General features: G+C 42.7%; 1 protein-coding gene across 3 annotated transcripts in view; it reads left to right on the top strand.

The window, feature by feature from the left end:
• The first annotated feature begins 5477 nt into the window (after positions 1-5477).
• NRG1 (neuregulin 1) overlaps positions 5478-26791 on the top strand; it is a 96355-nt gene continuing 75041 nt past the window's right edge. For all 3 annotated transcript variants that reach the window (XM_054397452.1, XM_054397451.1, XM_054397450.1), the window contains exon 1: positions 5478-6105. In XM_054397452.1, coding sequence (XP_054253427.1) covers positions 5478-6105 — 628 coding nt within the window. The remainder of the gene's footprint in view (positions 6106-26791) is intronic.

The following is a 26791-nucleotide window of genomic DNA, read 5'->3' as shown; positions in this document are numbered from 1 at the left end:
GAAGGGTTAGCTGGGTTAAATGCTACTTACTGCTCTAATTTGCAGAATGTTTTCAGTTATGACCGTGTAGTTATTTAACCTTCATTCAGATCTTTGTGGCTGGCCAGAGAGAATGGTCCTCTGCAGTTTGGTGGCATGAAAACAACCTCCTTTTAGTAAAACTGGAGGAACAGATACAGCCTTTTCATTCTCATCACAGGCTGGAGGCTAACACTTACTTTGACTTTGCGTTTCTCACTGAGTTTTCTGGGTGTGGACCTTAGCAAAATAAGACTTGACTCTTTGCAAAAACACTCCACAAAGTCAATTTACAGTTTTGTACACCTCTGAGTTTCAACTTGTCACATATCGCAGGAGTCCAAATCTCAGACGCAGATTAGTTTAATTAGTGTATAATCACACTTCTTTGTCCTCTAAACCAGAGAGACACAAACCAAATCATAATCAGAAACTTTGTACAAAGACCTAACCTAAATACAAACAGGCAAGTAGTTTCCTTCTTTATCCTTCTATATTTTCCATCAACAGGCTACCCTAGTAAAAGCCTGTTACCTCCAAAGTCATGATTCCTTTTGTTTTCTCCCAGGGTCTCCATTTCTATGGGTGTCTCTTATCCAAGGAACTCTGGTCTGCCAGCCTGGGCTGGAACCCATGTTTAAGCACAGCACACCAGTGCTAACATGTTGCTACAGAAGTGTAAAAGGCTCAAAACTGCAGTTGCAGGAAAGTATTTCTGCACTGCTTTAGGGGCAAAGTGGAGCAGAAAGGCCTCCTAAAACCAGCAAAGTGTACCTTCAGTTTACACTTGTACTTCAAACCCAAAGTGAGAGACCATCAGCCTTTACCACACTCATGAGATCTGGCACAATGGACTGCGTGTTCTCTTACCAATTTACATGTGTTAAATACGTGGGGTTGCATTTTTGTCCAAAAAGTCTGGAAAGGAGCGAGCCCTGTGCAGTATCAGGTTGCAGCAAAACGGGCAGGCTGTCTCCTGGCCCTGGCTTTGACCACTTGTGGAACAGGGCTCGGGAAGCAGCCTGGGCGATGATTCAGCATTGCCTTTCTCCCTTGTTGGCCTGGGAACAATGGGAGCCGAAGGCATCTCCGAAGGCAGGGTGCCGCCCTGCTCTTCTCCACGCAAGCCTCAGCACCCTGCTGCTCCAGCGGGGCCGAAGGGGTAAAGTAGCAGTGCAGGCTTCCCTGAGGAGAAGGAGGTCTGAGCAGAGCTGGCTGTGCGATGCAGAGGCAGGCAGCCTGCGTGCCAGGTCTGGAAGTGCCGCGGGGGAAGGGACCTGCAGCAGAGGAGGTACTGCAGCCTGGAAGAGAGCCAGGCCCCACAAAGATGCTGCGGACGAGGAGGCGGCGGGAGGGGCTGGTAGTGGCTGGCTGCCCGCAGGAGATGGTGCAGGCCCTGGTCAGGGGAGGAAAGCGTGAAAAAGCAAGGGAGGTAGCAAAAGCTATCCTGGCTTTGTTTAGCCAGGGATGTCAGGGGTGGAAGGCAGAGTCTTCCCCCAGTCTCTGTGAACTCACAGCACCTCCAGCAGCAGGGTGAGGAAGGGGCCAATGCACCCACATACTGGGGTTGTCCCTGGAAATGTCTCCTGTGACAAAGAGGCTCTGAGATTCCATGAGGCACTGTGCTTGTGGATGCAGCATTCCATGGTCTGAACTAATAATAGTTCTATCTTTCCGTTCATCTGTTGTGCATTTAACTTCATGCAGTACTTGTAAGGATGATGTAAGACTTCCATATACATTTCTGTTCACTTCAGCACCAGAAAGATGTGAGCAAAGCAAAAACATTATTTTAAAGTAGAGTAGTTAAATGTGAATATGCTGGAGAGCCGTGAAGATTACAGAAGTCTGAACACAGATACTTTGCCTGCAAGGTCAGTGCAGGGAAGATGTGGCCAGGGCTGTGGCTTAAACACAAACTCAAAGCAGTGTCAGAAGGAAAAACTGTCTTACTAGAAAGTGAAAGGCTGAAAAATTAGACATGGAGAATAAAGCCAAGATATTTTTTAGAATTTGCACCAAGCATTTGGGTGCTGTAGTATCTCATCTGTGCAATGAAGAAGAGAATATTCCTATTTCTCAACTTGCATGCTGCTTTGAAGAGTGATGCTTCAGCTTCATATGTGAGGAGAAACTTAAATGAGTGAAAGTAAGTCCAGTTTTCCCGTATTTATCAGTTAATCTCATAAAAGATACATCCTTTCCCTAGAAACCTTGCTTCCTTGTACCAACAGACCATTACAGCTGTCACAGCAATGCTACTGTGATGTTACTCATTCTACAGTGGCTCAGTTGTTATTGCTATTCGAAGTAGATCCTGAGTTACTTGGAAAGAGTCTGCCCTCATGCAGAATACCATCAGCTAAGGAGCACATATGCTTTGTAACAAGAGGAGCCACTTATGTAAATATGCAATTCAAGCTGTTCATTCTGTCTGAGGTTACCAATCACATGATAAACCTGACTGTATGATGATTTACCTTTTTACATTCTTAAGATCAATGGCTGTGCTTTAAGCTAAGTTCTTCAGACACTTGAACATAGCAACCTCATGATTACTTCAGTTGGCTACTACAGCCTCACAGAGAGCTTTGTGATCAGACATCCATCAATCACTCCTTGACATGAGAGTCTGTGAAAATACTGTGGGATTTGTTCAGTTTTTGATAAAACTTTTTATACAAATGTTACCAATAATAGAATCATAGAATTGTTTAGTCTGGAAAAGACCTCTAAGATCATTGAGTCCAATACTGCCAAGTCCATTGCTAAACCACGTCTCGTAGTCTTCCATCTAGATGCCTTTTAAATACCTCCAGGGATAATGACTCAACCACTTCCCTGGGCCACCTATTCCAGTGCTTGACAACCCCTTCAGTGAAGAAATTTTTTCTAATGTACAACCTTGTACAACTTGAAACCATTTCTTCTTGTCCTGTCACTTGCTACTTGAGAGGAGAGACCAACATCCACCCACTACAACTGCCTTTCAGGGAGCTGTAAGGGAGCAAGAGGGTCTCCCCTCAGACTTCTTTTCTCCAGACCAAACAACTCTAGTTCCGACATCCGCTCCTCACAGGACTTGTTCTGTAGATCCTTCATCAGCTTTGTTGTCCTTCACTATTCTTGATCCAGCACCTCAAATTCTTCCTTGTATTGAGGTGCCCAAAACTGAGCACAGTATTCAAGGTCAGTGCTGAGTACAGGGACACGATCACTTCCTTACTCCTGCTGGCCACACTATTCCTGATACAGGCCAGGATATTGTTTGCCTTCTTGGCCTCCCTGGGAACACTGCTGGCTCATGCTCAGCTGGCTGTCAACCAACATCCCCAGGTCTCTTTCTACCAGGCAGCTCTCCAGCCATTCTTCCCCAAGCCTTTGGTGCTGCATGGGGTTGTGGTGACCCAAATGCCTTTGAAGTTGGGAGAGGAGTTGTAGCCAGAGAGCCGAGATGGATAGCGATACTTTTTTTGTCACTGCTGAAAATATGTAATTATAAAGGAACCATTCTGATGCCTGACAAAGGTACCAGCAACAATGAGTTCAGGTGCGTTTGTAGCACTTGATTCCTTGTTTCCTTATGCATCCTGCAGTCATTTATACTAAAGAGAAATGAGAATTCATGCTCCCAAATCTTCACTGAAAATGTTTCCACAAAGTCCAAGGAACAGGAAATGGTGTTAAAAGCCCCTCTCCTTTTATGCATATGTCTGTTTTGTTGGACAGGTGTACATTTCTGTGGCAGACAAGAGAGACTAGGAATAGAGCTGATTCAAATCTTACTTCCGTTATGTTAACTGAACTATTGATTTACCCCTGAATCACACTCCACTGGTGGAAATGGGAGTTAGTGGTAGGTATTGGTAGAGGTGAGAAATGACAAGCACATTTAAGAACAAAGTAAAAGCCTTGTTAATAATTTTTTTTTTCCCTAAGGGGGAGTGAGGATATGCGCTTGTATGTTCAGGACTGGGCTCTAGTGTGAAGCCTTTGCCTTTTGGGGTTTGCAGGGATTTGGAAAGAAGGTTGGAAACTGGAATACATATTTTAAAATTATACAAATCTCTTTGTAGTAGCTTAAATGAAAATTTGTCAGAGGCAGAAAAGTTTTGTGTATATGTGTGTGGTGGTTGGTTTTTTTTTTTCTATCTGCTTGATCTAAGATGCATCCCAGCATTATTCCAAGTGAACAAAACTTACCAGGGGCTTGCAGACAAAAAAAAAGAATCTCTCTCTAGTGTCAGGCAGAGAGAAATTGCTGCTGGAAAGAGGTATTGCCCTTGGGAGAGATCGGGTATCACAGTGAGCGAGCCCAGTCCAGCCCAAAGAAATCTCGCCGACACCCGGTCCTAGCCAGCGGACCTTGTCACCGATGGCCGCCGGCTCCGGCCGCAGAGAGAGAGCGGGAGGGAGCGCAGCTTCTGCCCTCGCCCCCTCTTCGATTCAATGGCCTTTATTCCTCCTAATTGGATAAAATAGGAAGTCACTGACAGTCCTGCGTTGCTGGGTGTACTGATTTCCCTCAGAGCAGCCCTGCAGAGGGCGGGGGGTGGGGTAGGGGAGGAAGGAGCGAGTCTGTACATCAGGGAAACAGGCTGAGAGGGGGCTGGGGGAGCGGGGCGGGGGGTGGTGGGGGAGGTGGGGATAGAAGGAGGAAAGTGAATGAGCGCTCAAGAAGGACAAAGAGGGAGGGGAGAGAAAGGGAGTTACCACCGTCTTGGCATCGCTCTTCCGTACAAACCTCTGTGTAATGATATTGTTTGCAGTGATGCTCAGACAGTGAGCACCTGCTGCTCTGTAATGATTCAGCCTCTTTCAGCCGCCGCTGTAACACGACAGGATGCTGCTGCTACTGTCACTTCTACCGCTGCTGCTGTTGTTACAGATTTTGCTTTTTCTTCTTCTACCGCATGACAATTGTTTTCCTCGTCTAAGCAGATACCAGTCTCAGATGCTCAAGGTGAGAATCTTGCCTTTCGCTCTGGGCTATTGGTTCACTTAATCTGATCATTTTGTTTGGTGCTCGTGTGGTTTTCTTTCTCTTCTCACCCTCCTTCTCCCTGTTTTGTTTTGTTGTGCTTGCTTTTGGGGGGATGTTTCTTCCCTTCCACAGAAGACCTAGAATTGCTTGAGAGGCATTTAAGGAATCATAAAAGTGGCCAGCAAAGAGGAGCTTGGTAATCGTGAAGCTACTTTTCCTTCACAGAGGCAGAGAGAGCCACAGAAGGATCGGAGGAAGGGAGGGACAAGGGGGGTGTCTCGTTTTTCCTGTGCATTACTCCTCTCCCAGTTTGGATGATATTGCTGAGCTTGGACCTTTTGTTGACTCCCACTCTAATTTTTGCAGAGCACTGTGACTATTGCTACCATCTCTTTTTGTCTGTCTCTCACAGTAATGGACTGTGATAGGGTTAAGGCCTTTTGGAGGTGAGCTGTTTGAGAGCTGATGCTTAAACATGTCTGAAGTAGCTGCCGACACTTTCCCCAGCCCCTCAGCTCAACTGAGCCCTGACACATCCCTTGACGGGCTCCCAGCTGAGGAGAACATGCCGGGGACCCAAAGAGAGGACAGGAGGGTCCAGGGGATAGCAGGCCTTGCCGCAACCTGCTGTGTGTGCCTGGAGGCAGAGCGACTGAAGGGCTGCCTCAACTCTGAAAAGATCTGCATCGCCCCTATCCTGGCTTGCCTGCTTAGCCTTTGCCTCTGCATTGCTGGTCTCAAGTGGGTCTTTGTGGACAAGATTTTTGAGTATGACTCTCCTACCCACCTTGACCCTGGGAGAATAGGACAAGACCCAAAGAGTGCTGTGGATCCTACAGCTCTGTCTGCCTGGGTGCCTTCGGAGGTGTATGCCTCATCCTTCCCCGTACCTAGCCCCAAGAGCAAGGCTGAAGTGACAGTGCAAAGTGACAGCTCGCTAGTGTCCTCCAAACCATTCCTCCAGCCTTCTCTATATAACCGCATCCTAGATGTCGGGTTGTTGTCCTCTGCCGCACCTTCGCTGTCACCATCTGCCCTGGAGCCTACCACAGCATCTCAGGCACAAGCAACAGAAACAAACCTCCAAACTGCTCCAAAACTTTGTAAGTAGAAGCTATACGTTTCTCCTTATTCTTTCTTTTTTTTCTTGAACAAAAAGAAAAAGGCATCTCACTATCTGCAGCTGTCCTCAAGGAGATCATGTGATTGGCTTGCAAAGCTTAAATGTGCTAAGGTGGATATAGCGTTGGTTACCTTCTGATGAGAGCACCTAGGGACCTCTGAACGTAGTTCTTCATTTGAAATTTCCTTAAGATAAATGTGTGTTAAGGCATCACAGACTTCCAGATAGATGCAGACTGAAAGGAGAGAGAGAGAGAACTAAAAGCAGGTCAGGTTTGGGTTGCCCTGAGGGAGAAGATTGTATAGACAGTATTTCTTCTAACCATGGCACTTAATTCTGACTACGGCAAAGGGCTGCAATTCCCTGGGAAAAAAAAAAAAAAAAAAAAAAGAAAAAAAAAGAAAAAAGAAAAAAAAGAAATGAAGCTGAAAAAGTACATTGCAGAAGATCTGCCCAAGAATTAAAAAATTCATGAAAACAACTTTCTGGACAGCTCTGATAGCACTGTCTTGGGGAGCTTTAATACAGCTACATTGCAAGCAATTGTAGAGCAAGATTTCTTGGAGAGGTTGACAGATTGAATCAGTGATAACTATTTTCTTGTTAAATGTATTTGACACCTATAAAATTCTCAGAGAGATGTCTTCAAAAGTGTCATCTGCAGATTGGATTGTCCTTTCTTTTGCCTCCCAGTATCCTTTTTAACATTTCAGGCAGTGAGGCAACTTGTTCCCAGAAAGGCCCTTTTCTGCTGATTTTTTTTTTTTTTTTTTTTTTGGTCAGTGTAGAAATAAAAACGAACTGACATATTTCTTATTTTGGGGTTAATGTATTGTTTCTGAACCAAGCCCTTCCATGAGTTTCCAAATCCTTTTGACTTCTTCTTTCTCTCCTGCCTTACTCAGCATATCCCCCTTAAAGCTGCATCCCTCAAGGTCATAGTCTGCGGAAAGCTAATTGATTCTTCTTTCTCCTGGAGCCTGGGAGAGAAAGCAGAAGAGAGACAATCCTAGTAATTGTGTCTGGTGCATTAGATTCAAGACTGGTTTCACTTCTGTCACTATACTTTTCCCTTTTTCAATACAGAAATTATCTCTTCCTTTCTGTTTGGTTTACTTTATATATTGTAATAGTATTTCTCCTTTGCTGAAACAGAAAGGAAAGGTTTTAAAACATTCCCATCTTTAGGGAGTGTGTCAATCTTGGCTTAATTATATCAGAGAAGATTTCACTCCCAGAGGGATACAATAGTATGCATCAAACTAGAATCTCTCTCCCACTGAGAAGACATGCACGTTGTAAAAGTGCTAGTACAATTCAGGAGCTAAATTTTACTGCTTCCTACACCATCACTTTTAAGTACAATTTGATCCTTTATCCAGGCTGGTAATAGATGTAGCTTTGTAGTATTGTCAAAACTGTTTCTGCAATAACTGCATTTACACATCTGCAAACCAACCACTTCCTTTACTGCCTTCTCTTTCCCATCAAGCAGATAGCCCCTAAAACTACTTGCCAAGGACTATGTGGGTTTACCTTTCTGGGGTGACACCTCTGCCAAAGGAGTGCAGCATTCCTGCATTTTTGGCTCTGTCCTGAATTAGAGATACCCATAGCCTTGGCTCTGGAATCACAGCTCTCTTGACTTGGTGAGGTTCCATGGGCTACATAAGAGATAGTCTACAGCATCAGGACTTTGCTGGAGTGAGTTTCCCAGTGACCATAGGGAAAGTCCTGGCACAGGACAGAGTCCAGAGGAGTCACCGCGCTGGTGGTACATCCTTGCTGCACCCGTGTCCTTTCCGCTTTTGGCTTCCCAGACCACCTTCAGTGCCATGTGCTGGTGACCAGCAGATGACCAACAGGCATATCTGCATCTCCTTACCTCTGTTCCCACTAAGGTGTGCTGGTCATAACACACAGGGGTGAGTGGGTGGCTGCAGCACTGGACCTATGCATGCCTCTCAGGGACACGCAGTGGCTCCTACATCAGCAGTACTGGCCCTCACCTGCAAGTTGTGGCAAAGCAGAGAAAAGGCTATGCTGTCAAACACCCTTGGCTGGGACTGCTCTCTTCTCTTCTTTCTCATTCTGATGCCACTTCAGGTTTGCTGGGACAGCATCAGCAAAGATTTTCATCGTCTTAACTTTTTTCTGGGGACTGGTAGTGGGTTTTTGCCTAGGAAATGGTTTTGCTATCCATCCAAAGTTATCCAGGCACACTGGGTGAATTGCTTTTGTCTTTTTAGAGGCAGAACTGGGGAAAATGTACCTTGGCTTTGTATCATACTGCAAATGTTCCTCACAATTTCTCTCTGCGTCTTTGACCTTGCTTGTTCTTTCTTAGCTCTCCATTTGTGATCCTTTCTCCCATATGAAGAAATATACAAAGATATGTATTTTACCTCTATGGCAGGCTGAAGGGAGCCTTTCCCTCCAGCTGTAGCCCAAGTGAAGGCTTCAATTTATGGACTGCAAGGGTTTGTACTCAGAGAAGGGGAGAGCACAGGCTGTATACCAGCCTTTTCTGTGATTATTGTTATCATGCAGGGCAGTGCCACAAGAGAGATTGCTTTTCCCCCAAAACATGAAGATGCAGGCGGAGAGGACCTTAAGGCAGATGTTGCGCCATTTATGATACAGTATTGATGTTGATTAGCTTCAGACACCTGACTTAAGTGACTACATAAGGAAGGTAGGCAGTGTTCGTCTTCCTGTTTGGCATTAAGAAAGAGACCTGCCCCAGATGATTCCCAGTGTGACTCTAGCAAGAGTAGCTCTCTCCACTGACTGTACAGGCAGACTAGCCTTGCAATTCACTTTCTAAGTGTTTGGTACACAATATGAAGACTTGTTTTGAATGCCATGACTTTTCATTGACATGTTCTGAGAATTAACAATGTTTTGACAAAAGAAAGTTATAATTAATCACAGTTAATACACCAGACAAGTTCTGAGCCTAACTCAGAAGCATAGGATTAGAGATGCTGATCTCAGCAGGCCCTGGAGACACAACTAGACCTTCATTAACAAGAGGAAATACAGCAAGTGTCACCATACTGAGCCAGCCAGTCTGTATTTCCCTGAAATACTTGTTTCCCTGCAGTCTGAAAGATTATGGTGATTTACAAATGCATGTAATTGTGGCAGGAACATTGAGAGTAAAGTGGGATTGGGATTGATGGAGTGAGATGTGTAAGACATAACAATTTTTAGGGACTTCTAAAGTGGTAACTGAGACTTCCTCTCATCTACTTGGTTAATAACACTGTGTTTAAAATGCCCTTAACAATCACTGAGTTTCATTGTTTTGTTTCTTTTTGTGTCACTACCATCCTCCTTTTTAACATTCATTGTTTGTATAGAAAGAATTATTCTCTTTAACATACAGAGGATTGAACTGATTTGCCCTGTGTTTCTTTCTCTCAGAGAAGCAGCCCAAATTCGTGGCCTTTAAAACTACTTCATTGGTGTTTTCTTTTTCTTTCATGCATCATGCATGGAACATGTGGAGAAAGAAGCAGTATTTTCCTAAGTAGTTTCACTTAATGACAATTTTAATTTCTCAGTGCAAAACAGTAATCTGCACTTGAATTTATTTTTAGAAGCTTCATTTTACTTTGTAAACTTCACTAAGTCATGCATTTGTGCTGTATAGATCTTCTGCGTGGTCTCCCTCCTCACTTATATATGTGTGCATATCTGAGTATAGAAAATACAATAGGTATGAGGAGGATATGGCCATTGGTTCTTTATTCAAATTGACATCTGGGACTGTACTGCATTGTAAGTTTCTAATCAAAACTGATTAATAATTGATGTTGTAAGAAAACACAGGCTTTGGATGTCCACTGCAGGGGTCTGAAATCATCCTCCTCCAGTATCTATTGTACTTTCAAGTTAAATGTTTTATTTCCTATTTATGCACTGCAAATAAAAACACACTGCAGCACCCCTCAGATTTGCAGTGCTTAAATTCTGGGTGCAGAGAAACCTTTGGGAAATTTCTCAGCATCAGATGAAAAGGCAGAATTTGGCTTGATGGAGGTTAAGTAGCAGGTTAATTGTGATGCAGGCCTATAATGATATAAATTACTGTTTTCACCATTTGCAGTCTTGCTAATGGAAATGCAATAGATTTGCTGCAGAAATCCAACTCAGAATCAATAGCAATGCAATGAGGCAGCTGATTCAGGGAGAGCACATGCGATGCCAATCTACTGCAGACAGTACCTGAGCAGAGACTGCTCTGGCTCTCTGTCAGGAACAGGCAGACAGCCAGAGGATGCCATGACAGGTGATGAAAGACTTCTGAAAGCAAAAAGCCTGCTTCACCCAGAATGAGGCAGTGTTAGGAGAAAAGTGTTTCTCTGACTGAGGGAAGAAAATTGTCTTTGAGGAATTCAGATTTGTTTGGACACAAAGATATCTTTTTGTTGTTGTTGTTACAAGGGACTAAGTTAAGCAAAGACAGGAGTCTGTGCTTCAGGCCACAAGAAGTCAGTGAAAGACTGAGTCATAGTGTTCAAGTTGGGAGATGAGTAGGCAGTTTTACAGTATCTCCTGCTAAGTCTTTCTACCTTCTTTTTCCCTGTGCAGACCATGGAGAGAGGTAGGCACTGCCTTTTTGTGGATTGCTTAATAGTAGGCACACTCTTTACTATTTATACTGCAGGAAGCCCAGTTTCCTGGAGAATAAGCGTGGTGAATCACATTTTGATCTTTCACATTAAAATGTGATATGAAGTACCACACTCAGCAGGAGGTACGCATTAAACACAAGAGCTTGAGCATGACCATAGTTTAGCAATTAGAGAGCTCTTGAAAGAAGTAAGGGAGAAATACCTATGCATTATTTCTGCTTACATACATCTTGTCCTCTCTCATCTTGTCTCTTATCCCTTTTCCTCATCCCCAATAGAGTCTGAGTCACTGAGGCAACAGGAAAGGTTTTAGCTGGAGACAGATGGGCAGGTATCTCTAGTGGGACATGGCTGGCTGCTACTCAGGCTGCTCTAAGCTAAAACAGAGACAAGGTCCATCCAGACCTGGACAAGTTCGGTGATAATGTGATATCCATCTATTACCTCTGCTCTTTTTTAATTATGAAAGCCTGAGTTAAATATACATCTTCTTACAGAGTATATTTTGCTTTTTTCACATATATTTTCACATCCCCCTCCCCCATTTTTTTATGTCTATGCTTCATCCTGGAACTTGCTGGCAGTGCATTCTCATAACTCAAACAGCTTTTTATTTTGGCAATGAATATTGCTTCAGTTTTTGAGATGAAAGCAAATCAATACTGAGTTGGTAGTCACATGGCACTGCGGGGAGTGTATGAAGCTATGATCTTAAGTATGATTTGTGACATAGCACAGTATTTCTATGGAGTTACTGAAAGAGATTTTAATTTTAGAATTTTTAATAGTCAATTAATTCATGTGTTTAGACAGATCAAAAGAGAAAAAGGGAGTATAAAGCTCATTCAAAGCCTTTCTCTTATGCCAAAAAAGAAATGACTCCAAGCTCATAAGATATGACTTGAATGTTCTAAGATGGTAATAGGAAATCAGTGTAAAGCTGCTGAAACTGGATGTTGAGAAGATAACCTTATGCTTTTCACACTCTACTAAATTAATCTGGGTAATTAATTTAGTTTTTCAGCTAGAACAAAAATGATCTGAAATTTGACTGGCATAAAGGTTACCAGGTCTGTAGCCCTGTAAGATATAGCAGAGCATTGTGACTGGTCAATGACCTACATGAAAGAGAATCTTCCTGACTAAGGTTTCTTCCAGACTCCCTCCAGCTGCTGTATGAAGACTGACAATGAGACAGTTTCTTCCCTTTCCCTTATTCTATCTTGTTTTTAAACAGAATCACCTGTTTTGACCTGCATCAGGGTGAGAGAGACAAGTGTAGGTGAATGAACGAATGATATTTCTGTATCTGGTCTGAGATAGTCAGGGAACAAATTAGTGAGCGTGTTCTTAGGATTATTATATGTTGTAGTTAGGGAATTAAAGAGCACAGGATAAGAAGTATCGAGCCTTCTGGCTGTGTTGATACAGGGGCTTGGAGAGGCTTAAGCTCGTCCTTGCAAGAGAGAAAGATCATTAAGTAACGTGGAAAGTGACAGGAAACCAGGAAGAACTGGTTATATGTGCAAAACACAGGAGAGCAGGTCATGCCTGATAGTTTCTTAACTGGAAGCAAGCAGGAAGAATCTGTTTCCCAGTACCATAGGTTCTGCAGTCTGCTTGGGACTTGCAGGAGATCCCAAAGCAGCTTTTCTTCCTGCTAAGGAGCAAAAGCAATTATCCATTCTTTGGACATGTTGCATTTCTAATGGAATTTTTGCAGGCCACATCCTCTTGCCATCCAGCCATGCTTAGTACAGGCTCCTCACTAGTACTGAGATTCAAGGAATTGCCCTTCATACACTGCTTTCCCCAGCCTCCTCATGACAGAAGTCACTCTGCTCTGCCTGTACAGCAAAACACTGCAAAATACCTTTCTGTCATGGAATTCTCTCCCAAATTCTCCTTTTGCTTTATAAAATGGTATTAGTCCAGTAGAACCATCAAATACACTGGGTTTTGAACACGTGAGGGTTCAAGAACATACCCTCTCAAATAAGTAGCTTTTAAAGCAACCCTGTAATTTTCATAATTGTTATTAATCAGTTGTTCAGTGTGTGCAGTACTTCCTTCTCCAAATTTGGAAGAAGCTTTAAAAAAGTCTTGTTCTGTGAGTGTATTCTGATTAACTGCTACAAGTTCAGAAACCAGATTTGCTAGCCATGAATCAAAGGAAGTGTCAGTTCCCTTAAGCCATTTAGCTAGGCAGAATCTGACAAAGAAAACAAAACAAACTAACTAACCTCCACCAACTGCATAGGAGGAATGCATATCCCAAACAGTAATGTCACCAACTGCACTGTGGTAACTTCCTACTTCAGAGTGACTGATTCATATTCCAATCTTATCAAGAGAAAAGCTTTAGCTAATTCAAATCACACCCTCTAGTGACTTTGACTGAGTGCAGATTTCTTCATGTTTACAATAATTACTTGAAGCAGCTCTTTACTTACATGCTGATTGTAGCTTTCATAGAAAACTAATGGGCAATTCAGATACACTAGCCTTTGTTTTACCTTGTGGTGAGTTCAGATTTGAAATCGTCTCTTATCATTTCAGTTATAGCTTGCACTCTCCGTGCTTGCGTTTAAAAATAGAAGAAACCTTGGAATGATCATTTGAAATGTTGGAATGACCATTTAAAATCCAGCACTAAGTCTGCATTAAATGCTGCTAATTTAAAGAGCATTATATTCTATTCTTATAGAGAGCCCATACAGTGAATATTCATAAAGCATAAGAAGGCTATGTAGCAGCAGGATCACATATCTAGAGGTATCTGTAAAACTGAGAGCTTCTGGGATGTTCACTTGTTAACAGAGTTTTTAAAGTTGTCAATTTGTGACTTCTCATGTGTGATCTCAACCTAGGGCCTTCCTCTGCTTCCTTTTCTTGCACTGTGATCTGCCCATTTTCATTGCCTGAGAAGCCTTCAGGCTCATGCTGCTTGACATTCTTGACAGACTCAGACCCAGAGATCTGCTCCAGAAGGCAGCTCGTGTTTTGAATTATGCATAAGTCCATCATGAAGGGGCTGCACTTCATGGTTTCTTTTTGTGGGTGATGATGTAAGGGAGTCCAAGTAATAGAGTGACACTTTTCATTTTTCATGTCCTAGCTTGGTTAAGAGCAACCCTTTAATTGTGTCATTTTTCTCCCATGTGACTATTTAATCACCTGGGAGAGTACCAGCCAGAGTTTTGTGGTAAAATTGATTATACTCCCAACAAAGTGCTTCCTTCAGCTGAGCGCCAGGAAGTAGCCAGTTTAGCAACTAATGGGCTTCAGTCTGAAGGGGAAATGGTGACTGTGATTGAAATGTCACTGTGGTGCATGCCAGCCCTTCGGACTGAGATCCTGGGTAGATTGTTCAGTTTTCAAGACGGGAGGAGATGTTCCTGAGCTGAACCACACAAAGCTGTGATATGGAGGGCACTTCACCTTGTTTGAAAGCGTCACGGGGGTGGGGGTGGGAATATCCGGACCTGCAAGTAGAGAAGGATGTTTCTACTGTAAGCCTGCATTGCCACAGGGCTGATACCGTGAGCTTTGCCATATTGCAGCTGGCATGAGCAAAGAGCACTGCAAGACTAGCTAGCATCACACTTCTTGTGGCTTAAGACAAATGGAGTAATGGAGAGACCTTCCACTAATACCCCCAACACATTCTAACAACACCACACACTCTTAGCCATTACAAGCCTGGCAGACAACTAAGGAAACATACTCACCAGCCCCATTTTACGGACCATGAGTCAATAATAACTTTGTAGGTAACAGTTTACAAATATATTGCCATGTTTTTGAATTCACAGTCTCTGAGGGCCAATAGCTCCTCTTACAGAGGCCTCTGTGATTTACCTGGCATCATGGAGGAACCTTATGGCAGTACCAAGAATGAAGTCCCACAGCCTGAGAGGCAGTTGTGTTCTCATTAAAGGGCAGCACATACTAATGAATATCCCAGAAGAAAGGGGAGAAAAGTTACAAATAAAGTTTAGTAAGTATGGTTTCATAAAGAAACAACAAAGCAAAAATTATTCTAGAATCCTTCAATTGGAGAGGTGTTATCTTTTAGTTTGTGATAAGAAATATTGTTTAAAATACATAGGAAAACAGTATGTCTTCACTGTTAAAAGACATACCTTTCTGGCATTTATCACTGAAGACTGATGAAATAAATGTAAACAAAACCACATCCTGACATTTTGAATTAGGCTGTTTTTCTGTCATTGCTTCATTGAATGTAATAAACGGTTAACTTACAAGTCCCTTCAGAAAGAGAAAGAAAAGAAATAAGAAGAAACTACAGCAATACACTTCATTGATATTTGACAAGTGATAATATAGCCAAAGTCCCAGGATCACATTTCCCAAAGCTGAGAGCTTTGAATGTTAAACACTTGTTATTCACTCTTTGGATGAACCTCAGCCAGCTGTAAGGCCTCTTTGTGTTTGTTTCTGGTTTCTGAGTTTGTTTGGGGTTTGTTTGTTTGTTTTTAACAGAGATTGATTGCTTCTTTCCAAATCTTTGCTAGTTTTAATTTTTGTATGTACGTACACAAAATCAGCTAATTGTTTTGATCACTGTCTGCTCCTGTGGCTGTTCTTTCTCTGCTCATTATATAGCATGGGTCCAGACCTCAGTTCCTTAGCTATTCACAGAGCGCCATTAAAATTAACAACTTTGATTTGCACAAAGCAAGGTTGAAGGAATGACCTTCATATCATCACTTCCTATGTCACTGGCCAGGGGACTTTTTTTGGGGTGGCAGTCACTGTATGGTTTTCCTGGCTGGACAGGGGAAGGAAGGAGCTCCTGGTCTGCCAGGTAGAGGAGCACAGTAGTGAGAGGAAGAGGAGCTGCAGGGGGTGTGTTATTCCATTGCCATGGCGGTGAAAGCCCTGTGACCAAGAGGGAGGGCAGTCACCACAGCTCTGCTTGGGGTGCAAGAATCCAATGTGGACAGTGTGCAAGGATGGCTCCAACCTACCAGGCAAAAAGGCAGACCATTTAGGCTGGGGGAAAAGGGACAAAAGCAGCCCCTGAACACTCATGGGTGACTTGTGGGTCTAAGCACAGTTTCTTTGGCAGACATCTCCTTCCTATCCAGAAAGATTTTTTAGTTTTACCCTTCACTATTGTCATTACTGTAATAAATTGAGGATAATTGGTTGGCTTGAAACAGCTCTTCCTTCTGCTGTGTAGGTGGGGAAATGATGCCAGAAACAATCCTTTCTTCTTCTGCCAGTTTGTGTTTCTCTGCAGCAGGAATACTATACATACCAGTTCTGCATAGCTGTATAGCAAAAAGCAACCTAAGCACTGCCTCAGCTAGAAATGAAAGATTGATTACATTAGATGTGCTTTATTCCCAGTGTCCTGCATGAAATCAGCTTCTGAATAGGTTAATGCTGTTCCTTCAAAGTGAAAAATGCCAATGTTAATACAGGGCTTGTTATGGATAGACAGCTTGGTGCAGAGCACAAATGCATGAGATTGGGTCACTGCCAGGCTTGTATCTGAGGGAAATTACTGTAAGAGCATAGCACATGATGCTCACTGCAGGGGCGAGAGCATTTGCACGGTCCTTGTGCGGCGCAACAATAAGGGATGCTACCTCTTGTTTAGGACAACATATCGTATCCCAAAGGCAGCAGCTCTCTGCTGCCTGGCATTTCAGTCTCTGCTCCATAGGCCCAGTATTAATTGTAGTGGAGAACTTAAGGATTTGGGCATGGCTCTATAGCTGGGAGATCAAGTTCTGCTTTGCCCTTGCTCTTGCAGTGGGGTTTGACTCGATGATTCTGGAGTCCCCTTCCAACCCTTAATGTTCTGTGATTCTGTGTGATTCTGTGATCCTCTTCTCCAGTGGTGTTCTGGCACAGAGGAAACTGGCCTTACCAGCTTATTACTCAGGTGAAACTGAGGTTCTTCTCTCTCAGGGGCTGGATTTGCAAATGACTGGACAAGTGTCTGTTCTGTATGTCTTACCACCAATAGCCTTCTGCTTGCAAACACTGCGAGTAGCACAGACAGAATGGAGATTTGCACAGAGCTGGATTGAAACATATGGTTTGAAGTATTGCTCCAAGAGAGAGTGTTGCTGGTCTGTGACCAACACCCTAAGGAGCGCTGCACAGAGCACTGCATCATAGTCCCATGTCCTCAGCCCCAGCATGCTGCACAGCATCTCATTCATGGCACTCTTTTGCTCTTAAGTCATCTTTCAGAGAGGACATTGCTAAGGGGAATAGTGGATTCATATGGTAACATAGAGATGCTTAAACAGTAAATGACATTCTGCCTCTTAGGCAAAGTCTGGTGCTAGGCTACCTTACCAGTACAGGGTACAAGTACAGTACACTTAGTTGGCTGTTGTTCAGACTGCAGGTTGTGAGGAGGACCTAAGTCTTCTTCAGAGTCTGACCATGCCAATATTGTTAAATTATTTGGGTCAGGATGTGCCAGTTCTGTACATTTTTTACATGTTTTTCTGGTCTTTGCACCTTCTCAGTTTACAATCTTTATCCATCCTGCACCCCACATGCACTTGGGTAAATGTAAGAGGAGCAGTGAACCGAAAGGCAGGGAAATAGCAGCTCTGAGACTTCTCTGTAACTGGGCAAGGTCGCATATTTTCTGGAATGCTGCAGTCCACAAAGCATGAGGTAAAATGCTACACACCTCTCAGACACCAATCAATAAAGAACCAATTGGCTTGCAAACTACCAGCAGATAAATTGGTGTTCTGCCACATGACACATCTGTTTCACATTCAGATTGAGCTGAAAGGAAATGCACTGTAGGCTATTTTTAACATTTCAGATGAATTGATGGGTAGGGCAGTGGGCTGATCTGTCATAAGAGTCAAAATCAAGAAGGAGGAAAAATGCTTATTTTTTCATAGCTACTTTTACAGTAGAGTGAATGTGTGAGTTACTGCCTGTTTAAGAAAGCTGTGGTTTTACACTTGACCCTAAGACTTTACTGAACACTGTGGAACACCCAAGCACCTGTTTTCATTCACTTTGTTGGGATGATTCTGGGGATGGTGTGGACTCACACAGGTATTAAGTCTTAATATTTGCAGGGTAACTGAGAAACATGGATTCAGAATGTTGTGCATGGTGGCCTTATATGATAGGGCCCTGTTTTTTCATGCTTCCTTAGATATTTGACAACCCAACATGAAAATATCTGCAATAAACAAGGATTATTGTCTTATTGCCATCACTGATATTCACAATTAACTGTTTCTCAAATACCCTCACCTGCTTTGTATTTTCAAGGTACCTTTTTTTTTTAAGAGGTCCCTTGCATCCTGAAACATTTCAGTGGTATATTGTTTCCTAAATGCTATGCCTTATATTTCATGTCTTGGTTATCTGACACTTCTGACAGGGAAGCTAAAGGCTCTTTATCTATTGCCTTGGAACATGACTAAGACCTCCTTTCACTTACATATTCAAGGTCTTTATGAGAGGAAAAGAGGAAGTTGCCATTGCTTCTCACCAAGCTAAAATTACTGTATTGTTATGGAGATCAGATAGAATAGTCTTCAATGGTCTTAGTATATTAGCATTTCCTGATTCCAATTAAAAGCTGGTGAAACAATACTTCCAGGAGAACATCTATTAATCATCTATTTTTTCCACTGCAATTCAGTCTGGTCTTTTGGAGAACTGTATAACAGTCTGTTTTTGCCATGGTGGGGGAGGCCATCATTTATTCTAACTGAAAAAGGCTTCTCAGGAGCATAAGACTTGAACAGAGAACAAGTGACAAGGTTTCATAAATCTCAAGAAATAGATTAAGAGCTTTCTGGTAAATGAGGGTTCTCATACAGCCTCCCACTCCCCATCCCAGTATGCTTCCAATTTTAGGGACAACAGTTAGAGCAGGTTTCCTAGTAGTATTTTACTCAGTTCCTCTCATGCAGATTTCTGATAAAATGCATTTGTCTGTATAACACCTGCTTTGTTATTCCTCCATTATGGTGACTTGCTGGCACTAATTGATCTCTTAGAAATCCAGGAGCATGCAGCAACAGGGAATCCCATCAAAGCCTGAATTGTCACAAAAGGGTATAGCGTTGTGCAATAGTTGCCCAGGGCAGGGCTCTTCCAGGCTGTATACTGACTGAGCTTCTTGGGTACCACACATGGTGTATTGTGCTCCCACAGAGGCTGGACTTGACCTGAACGGTAGGCAGAGCTCCACAGGCCCACTTCACAAGCAGGACAATGCTGTTTTGAGGGACTGACAGCCCACAGGAAACACAGCCTATTTTTTCATAGCTGGCATGGTAGCATCTCTTCCATGTTCATCCTTTTGGCATTCTGGATGTAGCCAAGTAATTGCAGCATGTTTCCCAGGCTTTTCCAATGTGTGCCTGGCTGATGGGGAAAGAGACAATGCTCAGATCCCACCACTGCCTGCTGGATGAGCTAGAATAGATGTAGCAGCAGATATAGCAGGGTTAAATTGCACCTACATCCTGTGGTAAGAAAAACTTCTTGGCAGTCTTGTAATTGATGAATGCAGGCTCTCACAAATTGCTGCCGAGCATGCTGAAGGTGAGGTTCAGCTCTGAGAGATGTGGACATGGCACCCTCCCAGGGCGAGGCAGATCTTCCCTCTGCTCTGACCCTAGCTGTACTCTTTTTGAAACAGCAAAAGGCAGACCTTCGCAGGACCAGAACTGGAAATGATGCACAGAGATGTGGCTCCTTTGGGCTTCTGTTGTTCTGTGTAGGTCAGCATAATAGTTCAGATCCTGTCAATAGCTTGCTAATGTGTGTTTGTTATCACTAGCATTATATGATACTTCTTAAGGTCTGCCATGCCAATAAATTGAGATAAGAGACAGAGCCATTCCTTTGAGGTGTTGTACTGCACAAAGCCAATGCAGATGAAGGGTAGAAGGGGAAAGCAGTGTGAAAGAGCTCATGCTGTGAGTCAAAAGCAGGACAAGGGGCTGAATATAAGGCTTCTAGGTCAGGTCTCCTCTGCTGATATGACCTTTTTCCACCTCCTGCTTCTGGAGCAACAACAATTTTACCAAAGCTGCAGCTTACACAGACAAAGCTGGTCACCTCTTATACATGCTCAGACAGCTCAGTGCCTTTGAATAGCACATTGGGAGGTTGTGATTTTGCAAACAATCAGTTTTGGGAGGTCTTAGTACTGGGACAAAAATATTTTATCCAGGTACTGCCAAGTACTGTGACCTGAAAACAGCTCTGCTCATTCAAATGTGTTTCAAAAGTGATTGTACAGGCAAGCTTTTGTACAGTCCTAGTACTGCCTGTCCCTCTGCCATTGGCAGAAGACCACTAGTAACAATAACATGTAATGAGTAAAACAGGTATTTGCACGTCTTGCTGGAAATTAAGAAATTCAGTACTAACTCTTAAGGGAAAGTGTAGGGAGCAGTACTTATCATGTAGCAGGTCTGAAAGTGCTTGCCTTTGCTTTGGACCAAAGGCTAGTAGAGGGATTCAGATATGCAGGACAGAAAGCTGCAGGTTTGTACCTCAGCAGAAGCAGTATGTGCTGACCCTGATGCCTCACCAACAAACCACTTCCCCAGCAGGCTGGACATTCCTTACGCAGCTCAGCTAAGGGCCCACTTTTCAAAGTGACTGCTCTTTATGGGTACGTGCAAAGAGAGAGCTGTCCCATGCCCACAACAGTCTGACTCAGTTTGAATCACCTGCTAGTTTGGACACTAACTGTACACAAAACCCCTACGAAAACAAAGGCACAGCTGCTGGCCCATTTTGTGTGGCAGCCCTTAGTTAATGCTGTGTAATGTGAGAACTGCTCTGTGCCAAGACCACTATGTCCCTCCTTCCTCCCTCCTTCTCCTCCCCACCACCAGACACATCACCAAGATCAAAACCTTCCCTTCCCCCATGCCCGGGATAAGAAACACATGAGGGCAGAGATTTTGCATGAGTGGACAGGAGCAAAATGCCTCATAGCACAGACTTTGGTCTGCTTCATACTACACACCTGAAAATGATCAGGATTATACCCATCTCTTTCTTTGATTATGCTGACACATACTCCAGGCCCACAGCAATACCTGCAAAAGAGTGTAGCAAGTCAACCTTTCTATAGTCAGGTGTGAAATCTCCTCCCCTGGAGCAGTTAAAGGCACTGAGGGAGTGGCACTAAGGCTGACCTTGAAAGCCGTGGAAGAGATATACTCCCTTATTGATGATAAATGCTTCCTCTGTGGTAAATTGGTGGCGCTCATTGGGAGTGGATGAAGTTGTAGGCATGACTCTACGCAGAAGGAATCATGGCCAGCACATGACAAACCTGTTCCCTCTGCTCCCTCTTTTTGCTCCTAAAAGCTGTATAAGATGATGGCAGAGAAGGAAGAATGGATATATCTGACTCCAGGGGATGAGTTAAACTCTCTCAACAAATATCCTTAAGTGTTAACTACCTTACTTGAGTATTTAAATCTCTCTGAAAGTCTGCCTATGCATCAGAGAAAGTTTACACAGTTCCTGAAAAACAAATTCTGCAGGTGTAGCATTGGTTAACTGTTTCAGTTAAAACTCTCCCTGTTCAGGAAGAATAGCAAACAGGTCAAAACTTAAATGCAGCTTTTCTTTCCACTCCCTCTTTGCCTGCAGAAGGGAGGTAATAAGGGCCATGGCTCTTGCCGCAGTAGCACATTCTCCACACAACATCTCTTGTGCCATCACTTACCAAGGTTGGAAATAAAAGCTCCTGCTTTTGTGAATTCAGTCAGTGTAGATGGTGTGAGCTGTCAGTTGGATCATGGCTCTGATTTGGTCAGCTGCTGTCAAAAATTACTGATGACTATTGACTAAAGGTCTGCAACATTAATTAAGATAGTTGATCTTTGGAGATACCTGCTCTGTAATAAAAAAGCACCTTTCAAAACAATTCTCTTGGAAGTTGTTTGTAGCCAGGTGATATATTCCACCAATGCAGCACTCAAAAGACAAGCAGTGGAGAGTGGCTTGTAGAGTCCATCCAGATACAGACACACCAGCTGTTCTATGGCAGCCAGCACCTAGGCTATTACCATGATGCTCTTGGTACTCAAAACTTTATTGTCAAAGTATCAGACCAAAATAGTCCTGACACTACTTGAAAATCTGTACTTATTTCCTCTGGTTTTTTTTTTTGTGTGTGCTTTTTGTTTGTTTGTTTGTTTTGGGGGTGTTTTTTGTTTGGTTGGTTTGGTTTTGGTTTTGGGTTTTGTTATTTCTAATCATGGTGATTTCAAAATAAGGTTGAAAATCTGGGCATCTAAAGTTCAAAAATCCCAAGGCCAAAAGTTGCATCTTTAGGAAAGACTCATTTTCATTACAATTTCATGATTTTTTAACATTTTGGATTGGCAAGGCAGACTGTTTAACCTTCTATTGAGAACACAGTCTTCAAATCTTGGCATCTTCAGGAATCTGGATTTTAATTGGTTTTTGTTACTTGTTTGTTGTTTGTTTGGAGCTTTTTTAGCTACAATAAGACATATTTTAGTTCCTTTTCTTTTGTGGCCAGCTCTTCCAGATGGATTTCAGGATGATTTACGCTTTAAATAATTGTCCTTGTTCTATGAAATTTCCAGAATAAAAGTAGACAGGCCCATACATATTATTGATGCAACTGATGATGTTACAAATGTCTGAAAACCCCTAGAATGTTTCAGAAGCATATAGGGGGATTTTTTAAACTTTCTGGAATTACTTCGCTAATAATCTCTTCCAAGAGAATGTGAGTATTCTGTTGCCAACAATAAAAATCCAGCATCCAAATGACTCTAAACTGATGAATTATGAATGTTACTTTCTCCTCATCCCCCCACAAAATTTTACATGCTCATATGCACATATACATGCACACATACAAAAACATAAAATGTTATGCCAAACAGTGTCAGAATGTTTTTCTCTCTTCACTAATTCCTCTGATACCTCAAGAACCACATGTCCTGTGTTTCGCAGAAGGTTGTAATCACAAAATAAAACAATCTTCCCTCTGCTGACTCTAAAGTAGATCTGACCCATCGAAGAGATTTTGTCACCAAGCAAACTGGTGATTTTCTGCTAAAAAAATGAGCCATGCTTTCATTATAAGCACACTCAAAAGCTTAACTACTTTTGATCTATTTTCTAGTGTTAGTGCTTTTAACCTTAGAGTTTAAGGGTTAAAGAGGGCAATTGGCTCAAGGCTCATTTAGTTAATATCCTTTGACCAAAAGAATCATGGAGCAGGTTGTCTGTCTGAAAACCCTTACTTGAAAATGAAAAGGGATGGCCTGCTAGAAGTCTAGCCTAGTGGATGAATATGCCTATGAATTTGAACTGTGAAAGGTCCAGCCTGGAGGGGACTGAATCTGCATACGAATTTGAACTGTGAAAGGGTAAATTCAAATACAGTAGGGAAACTATAATCTGACAGAATCGGAGTTTAGAAGTCATTGATCTGTTGCAGCAGTAGCATTCCACTGTTACACCACTAAAGAGTAGTGAAGTTTGATTGCATATAATTTCTGTTGCCCTGTTTAAGCATTTCTGATCTTGAAAGTATGCACTCCTTCATGATTATGTGTTCACATATTCATGCTCATGTTCAGGGTGACTGCTGCTGTCCTCTGGGCTCTCTCTGTTTTGTCCACATGCTCCTTCTTCAAAGAGTTGTCTCAAGTCTTGCAGGGGAGGCTTGTGGCACAGCACAGTGCAGGATGTGCCTTTTCTGCAACTGTTCATCGTGGTTGGAGCTGAAAACAGCTCTGGACTGAGGACAGAATGAATTTACTCAGGGATTAAATAAAAACACTCACACAGAATTGGAGGTTAAATAGAAATACTGTTTCCAAAAGTAAATCAAATACAAAATGTGCAAAGGCAAAAGTATGTATACACATACTCCAAATCAGCCCTGGCTTAGCCCCCCACCCGCCCAGCTAAGACCCACACTAGGCCTCACCCAGGCCAAGACCTTCCCCCCTCAACACTAGGCCTCAGTAGGCCCAGAGTAGGCCAGACTGCCCTCCCACACTAGCTGGCACACTAGGCCCAGCTGTGCAGCAAGGTGGCTTGCCATCAAGGCCACAGAAGGCTGCACTCCCTCGCAAAACAAAGAGCTAGCAGCCACACATGCCAGGAGCAGAGAGGAGGGAGAAAGAGGAAGAACTGTTTGGGAGGTCTGCTTATATAGGCATTGCAGGATTATGGGATGGAATAACAAAATTACAGTTTCCTGTGTCTACCCTCTGGGACTATCCAGCCCCTTAGTACTCTCTGGTACTCTGGAGGAATTCATCTCTATGGCAGGACACTTGGTCCTTAATCTATAACACTGTTGTTTCTCACCATTTTGATCTGTTACAGCTCAGATGACATCCTTTCCTAGAGTCACTCATCCCCACCTGTGTGTACAGAGTTGATTCATTCTGCTTGTTTGTTCCCACTGAGCTGCATTTTTCTTCTGTTTTTACAAAATCCCTTTTCGTGAAGAGACTGCCTGCTATGCATTCATACTGTCAAGACCATAACTGAACCTCTCAACATGTACAGTTTCCCAGTGTGTGACACAGGCCATAGCAATGTGTGACAAATGACAGAAATGTGGAACACTTGTGCCCCATTGTGTAGCATGCTGTAATTGACAGATTATAATAATTTTTAACCATAAAAACTGTTTACAGAGTGCCTTTTCAGAGAGCATGAGTCACAGAAACCAGTTTGTGTCACTCACTTGTTTATATGTGATTTAAAAAATGGGTTCTCTGGCCAAGATATTTGATGGCTGTGGCCAAATTAACTCGTGGCTGAGGCAGAGGATCTCATCTGGGAATCTCCATTGGTACCTACAAAAGTGAGATAGTGGCCAAAAGCGTAGGCACCATTCCACTGATGTAGCTTCTTTGTCTGTTGTCTTCTGTAAGTCTGCCGGCGCTCCTGCCCTTATCCATAGAAGTTGAACCAGATGTAACCATTTGTAAATGTTCTACCATCTTCTAAAGCCTCTCCCTTATGCCCTCAGTGCTTGAGTGGAACTTCTGTCTTCCCTGTTCACTCCCTGCCAGCACCATGTCAGAAGGCACAATGTTTTGGAAAGGTCATGCCCCAGCTGTCAGAAAAACAAGTGAAATGAAATTAGTGGCCACGTCTGAGAATGTCCTTGCTTGCTTACAGTGCACTGGAAGTATATGGCACAGCCAGGGGTAGAGCTCAAGTCCCATTCTGGCACAACACATGCCCTTAATTCTGTAACCAGTTCCTCCATCCATACAACTTTTTCAACAGTGGTTATGCAGAGTTAGCTGGTAGAAAGTAGAAGAACAGTACCAGAAAATGAGGCATGTGTCCTGAGGCAAGGAAAGAGAACAAAGGTGTCTCTGATCGAGAGACCATTGGAACTGCTGGCCTGGAAGCCATGAAATTATAAATGTGGTGACAGGAGTTTGGGAGTCCTACAAAAAGGAGTCTTTCAGCCTCCACTGCCACACCAGCAGAAATCCAGTGAATGCATCAGGAGGATAATAGTACCAGCTTTATAGCAGATTTATCTCAGCTCACATTTAAATGTGCAATCTCACACTTATTCTAAAAACTTGTCACATTTAAGATTTGCAATTAAAATGAAGGAGTCTTGGTGAATATTATTCTTCAAGGGATGCTGCAGAAAAGCAACAGGATTTTTTTATGTAGTTTTTAGAAAGTAGTTACCACAGTGCCCTCATTCCATAAATGTATTGATTATGAGAATAAACTAGCAGTGGCAATTAAACCAAAGTCACCAGAAAGGCGAATGGAAAAAGCTTTTGAAAAAGTGGAAGTATGTCTGTCTGGTTATCTGGAAATCCCTTGCCATATTTGCTGGTGGTGTTCTCACTAGCACCAACCTCAAGAATCAAGCATTGTAATGGGATCAGGCCCTGAATAGGGGAGACAATTGATAGCTTAAAGTGACTCAGCAAAATTTGACATCTGACCTCCTTCCTAAGTTTATCATGGGAGTTGTTATCTACCATGGTTAGACATGCAGGTGTTTTACAGAAGAGATTCTGGCCTAGGCTTCAGACAAAACTACATAGCTGGAAGTCCATCCCCAGTCCATCTCCCCACACCTTGGGGAAAGAAAGAAAAAAAAAAAAAAAGGAAAAGCATATTTTATTCCTTCAGAAGCAAAATAAATTTAAACAAAAACATCTCAAGTGTGGAAAGCTGCAGCTGCTCCTATGTAATCACTGCAGCAAAGTAAAAAAACCCTATTCCTTCTGCAGTTATCACTAGATTTGCACAGCAACAGCCACTATGGACTGCTTTGCATTCATTAGTTATTACAGTTATTTTAATGAAGTGCTTAAAGATATAGGAAAACATAAAGTGCCATGACCACACTGCTCAATATTTTTTCATAAGCATTGACAATCAACAATGAGCAGTAAATTAGATTTTTTCAGTTTGTTGGCAAAGTTAGTTGCAAACATAATGCATAATACCTGTTCTCAGCATAGTGTTCTGTCATGAAAATTCTGCCATTCGGGCAAATATTTGCTAACTTTTCAGGAACTAATAGTTTTCAGAACATGGCTACTTATTTCACAGTGAGGGGACAACAAATTTTTAAAAAGACATTCTCATTACTGTTCAGTGTTGTGGTATCATTTAGACAATTTATTATGTCGGGGGAAAAGCTTTCCTAATTCAGCTGTATTCATTTGCTTTTTGCTTTTAGCTTCACAATATTTGTTTGTTATATGCTTATATGTGTGTCGGTGGGAGCTGAAATTCCCCCCCACCAACAATAACCAGGCTAGCCCAGTCTGGAAGCAAATGAAAAGCTGTATTTACAAGCAGAGTCTAAAATCTACAATGAAATGCAATTAATATGTACAAATATACAAAATTCACAACATTCACAAATATATACAATCAACAGAAAAGCACAACCAATCTCCCTTTGCTTCCCCCCAAGGGGACCCTCCCAAAGGGGCCTCTCTCTCCCAGGAGATTCCCCCC

This window comes from Indicator indicator, chromosome Z, assembly GCF_027791375.1.
Source record: "Indicator indicator isolate 239-I01 chromosome Z, UM_Iind_1.1, whole genome shotgun sequence".
Classification (NCBI taxonomy): Eukaryota; Metazoa; Chordata; class Aves; order Piciformes; family Indicatoridae; genus Indicator; species Indicator indicator.
This window is presented reverse-complemented; position numbering and strand designations above follow the sequence as displayed.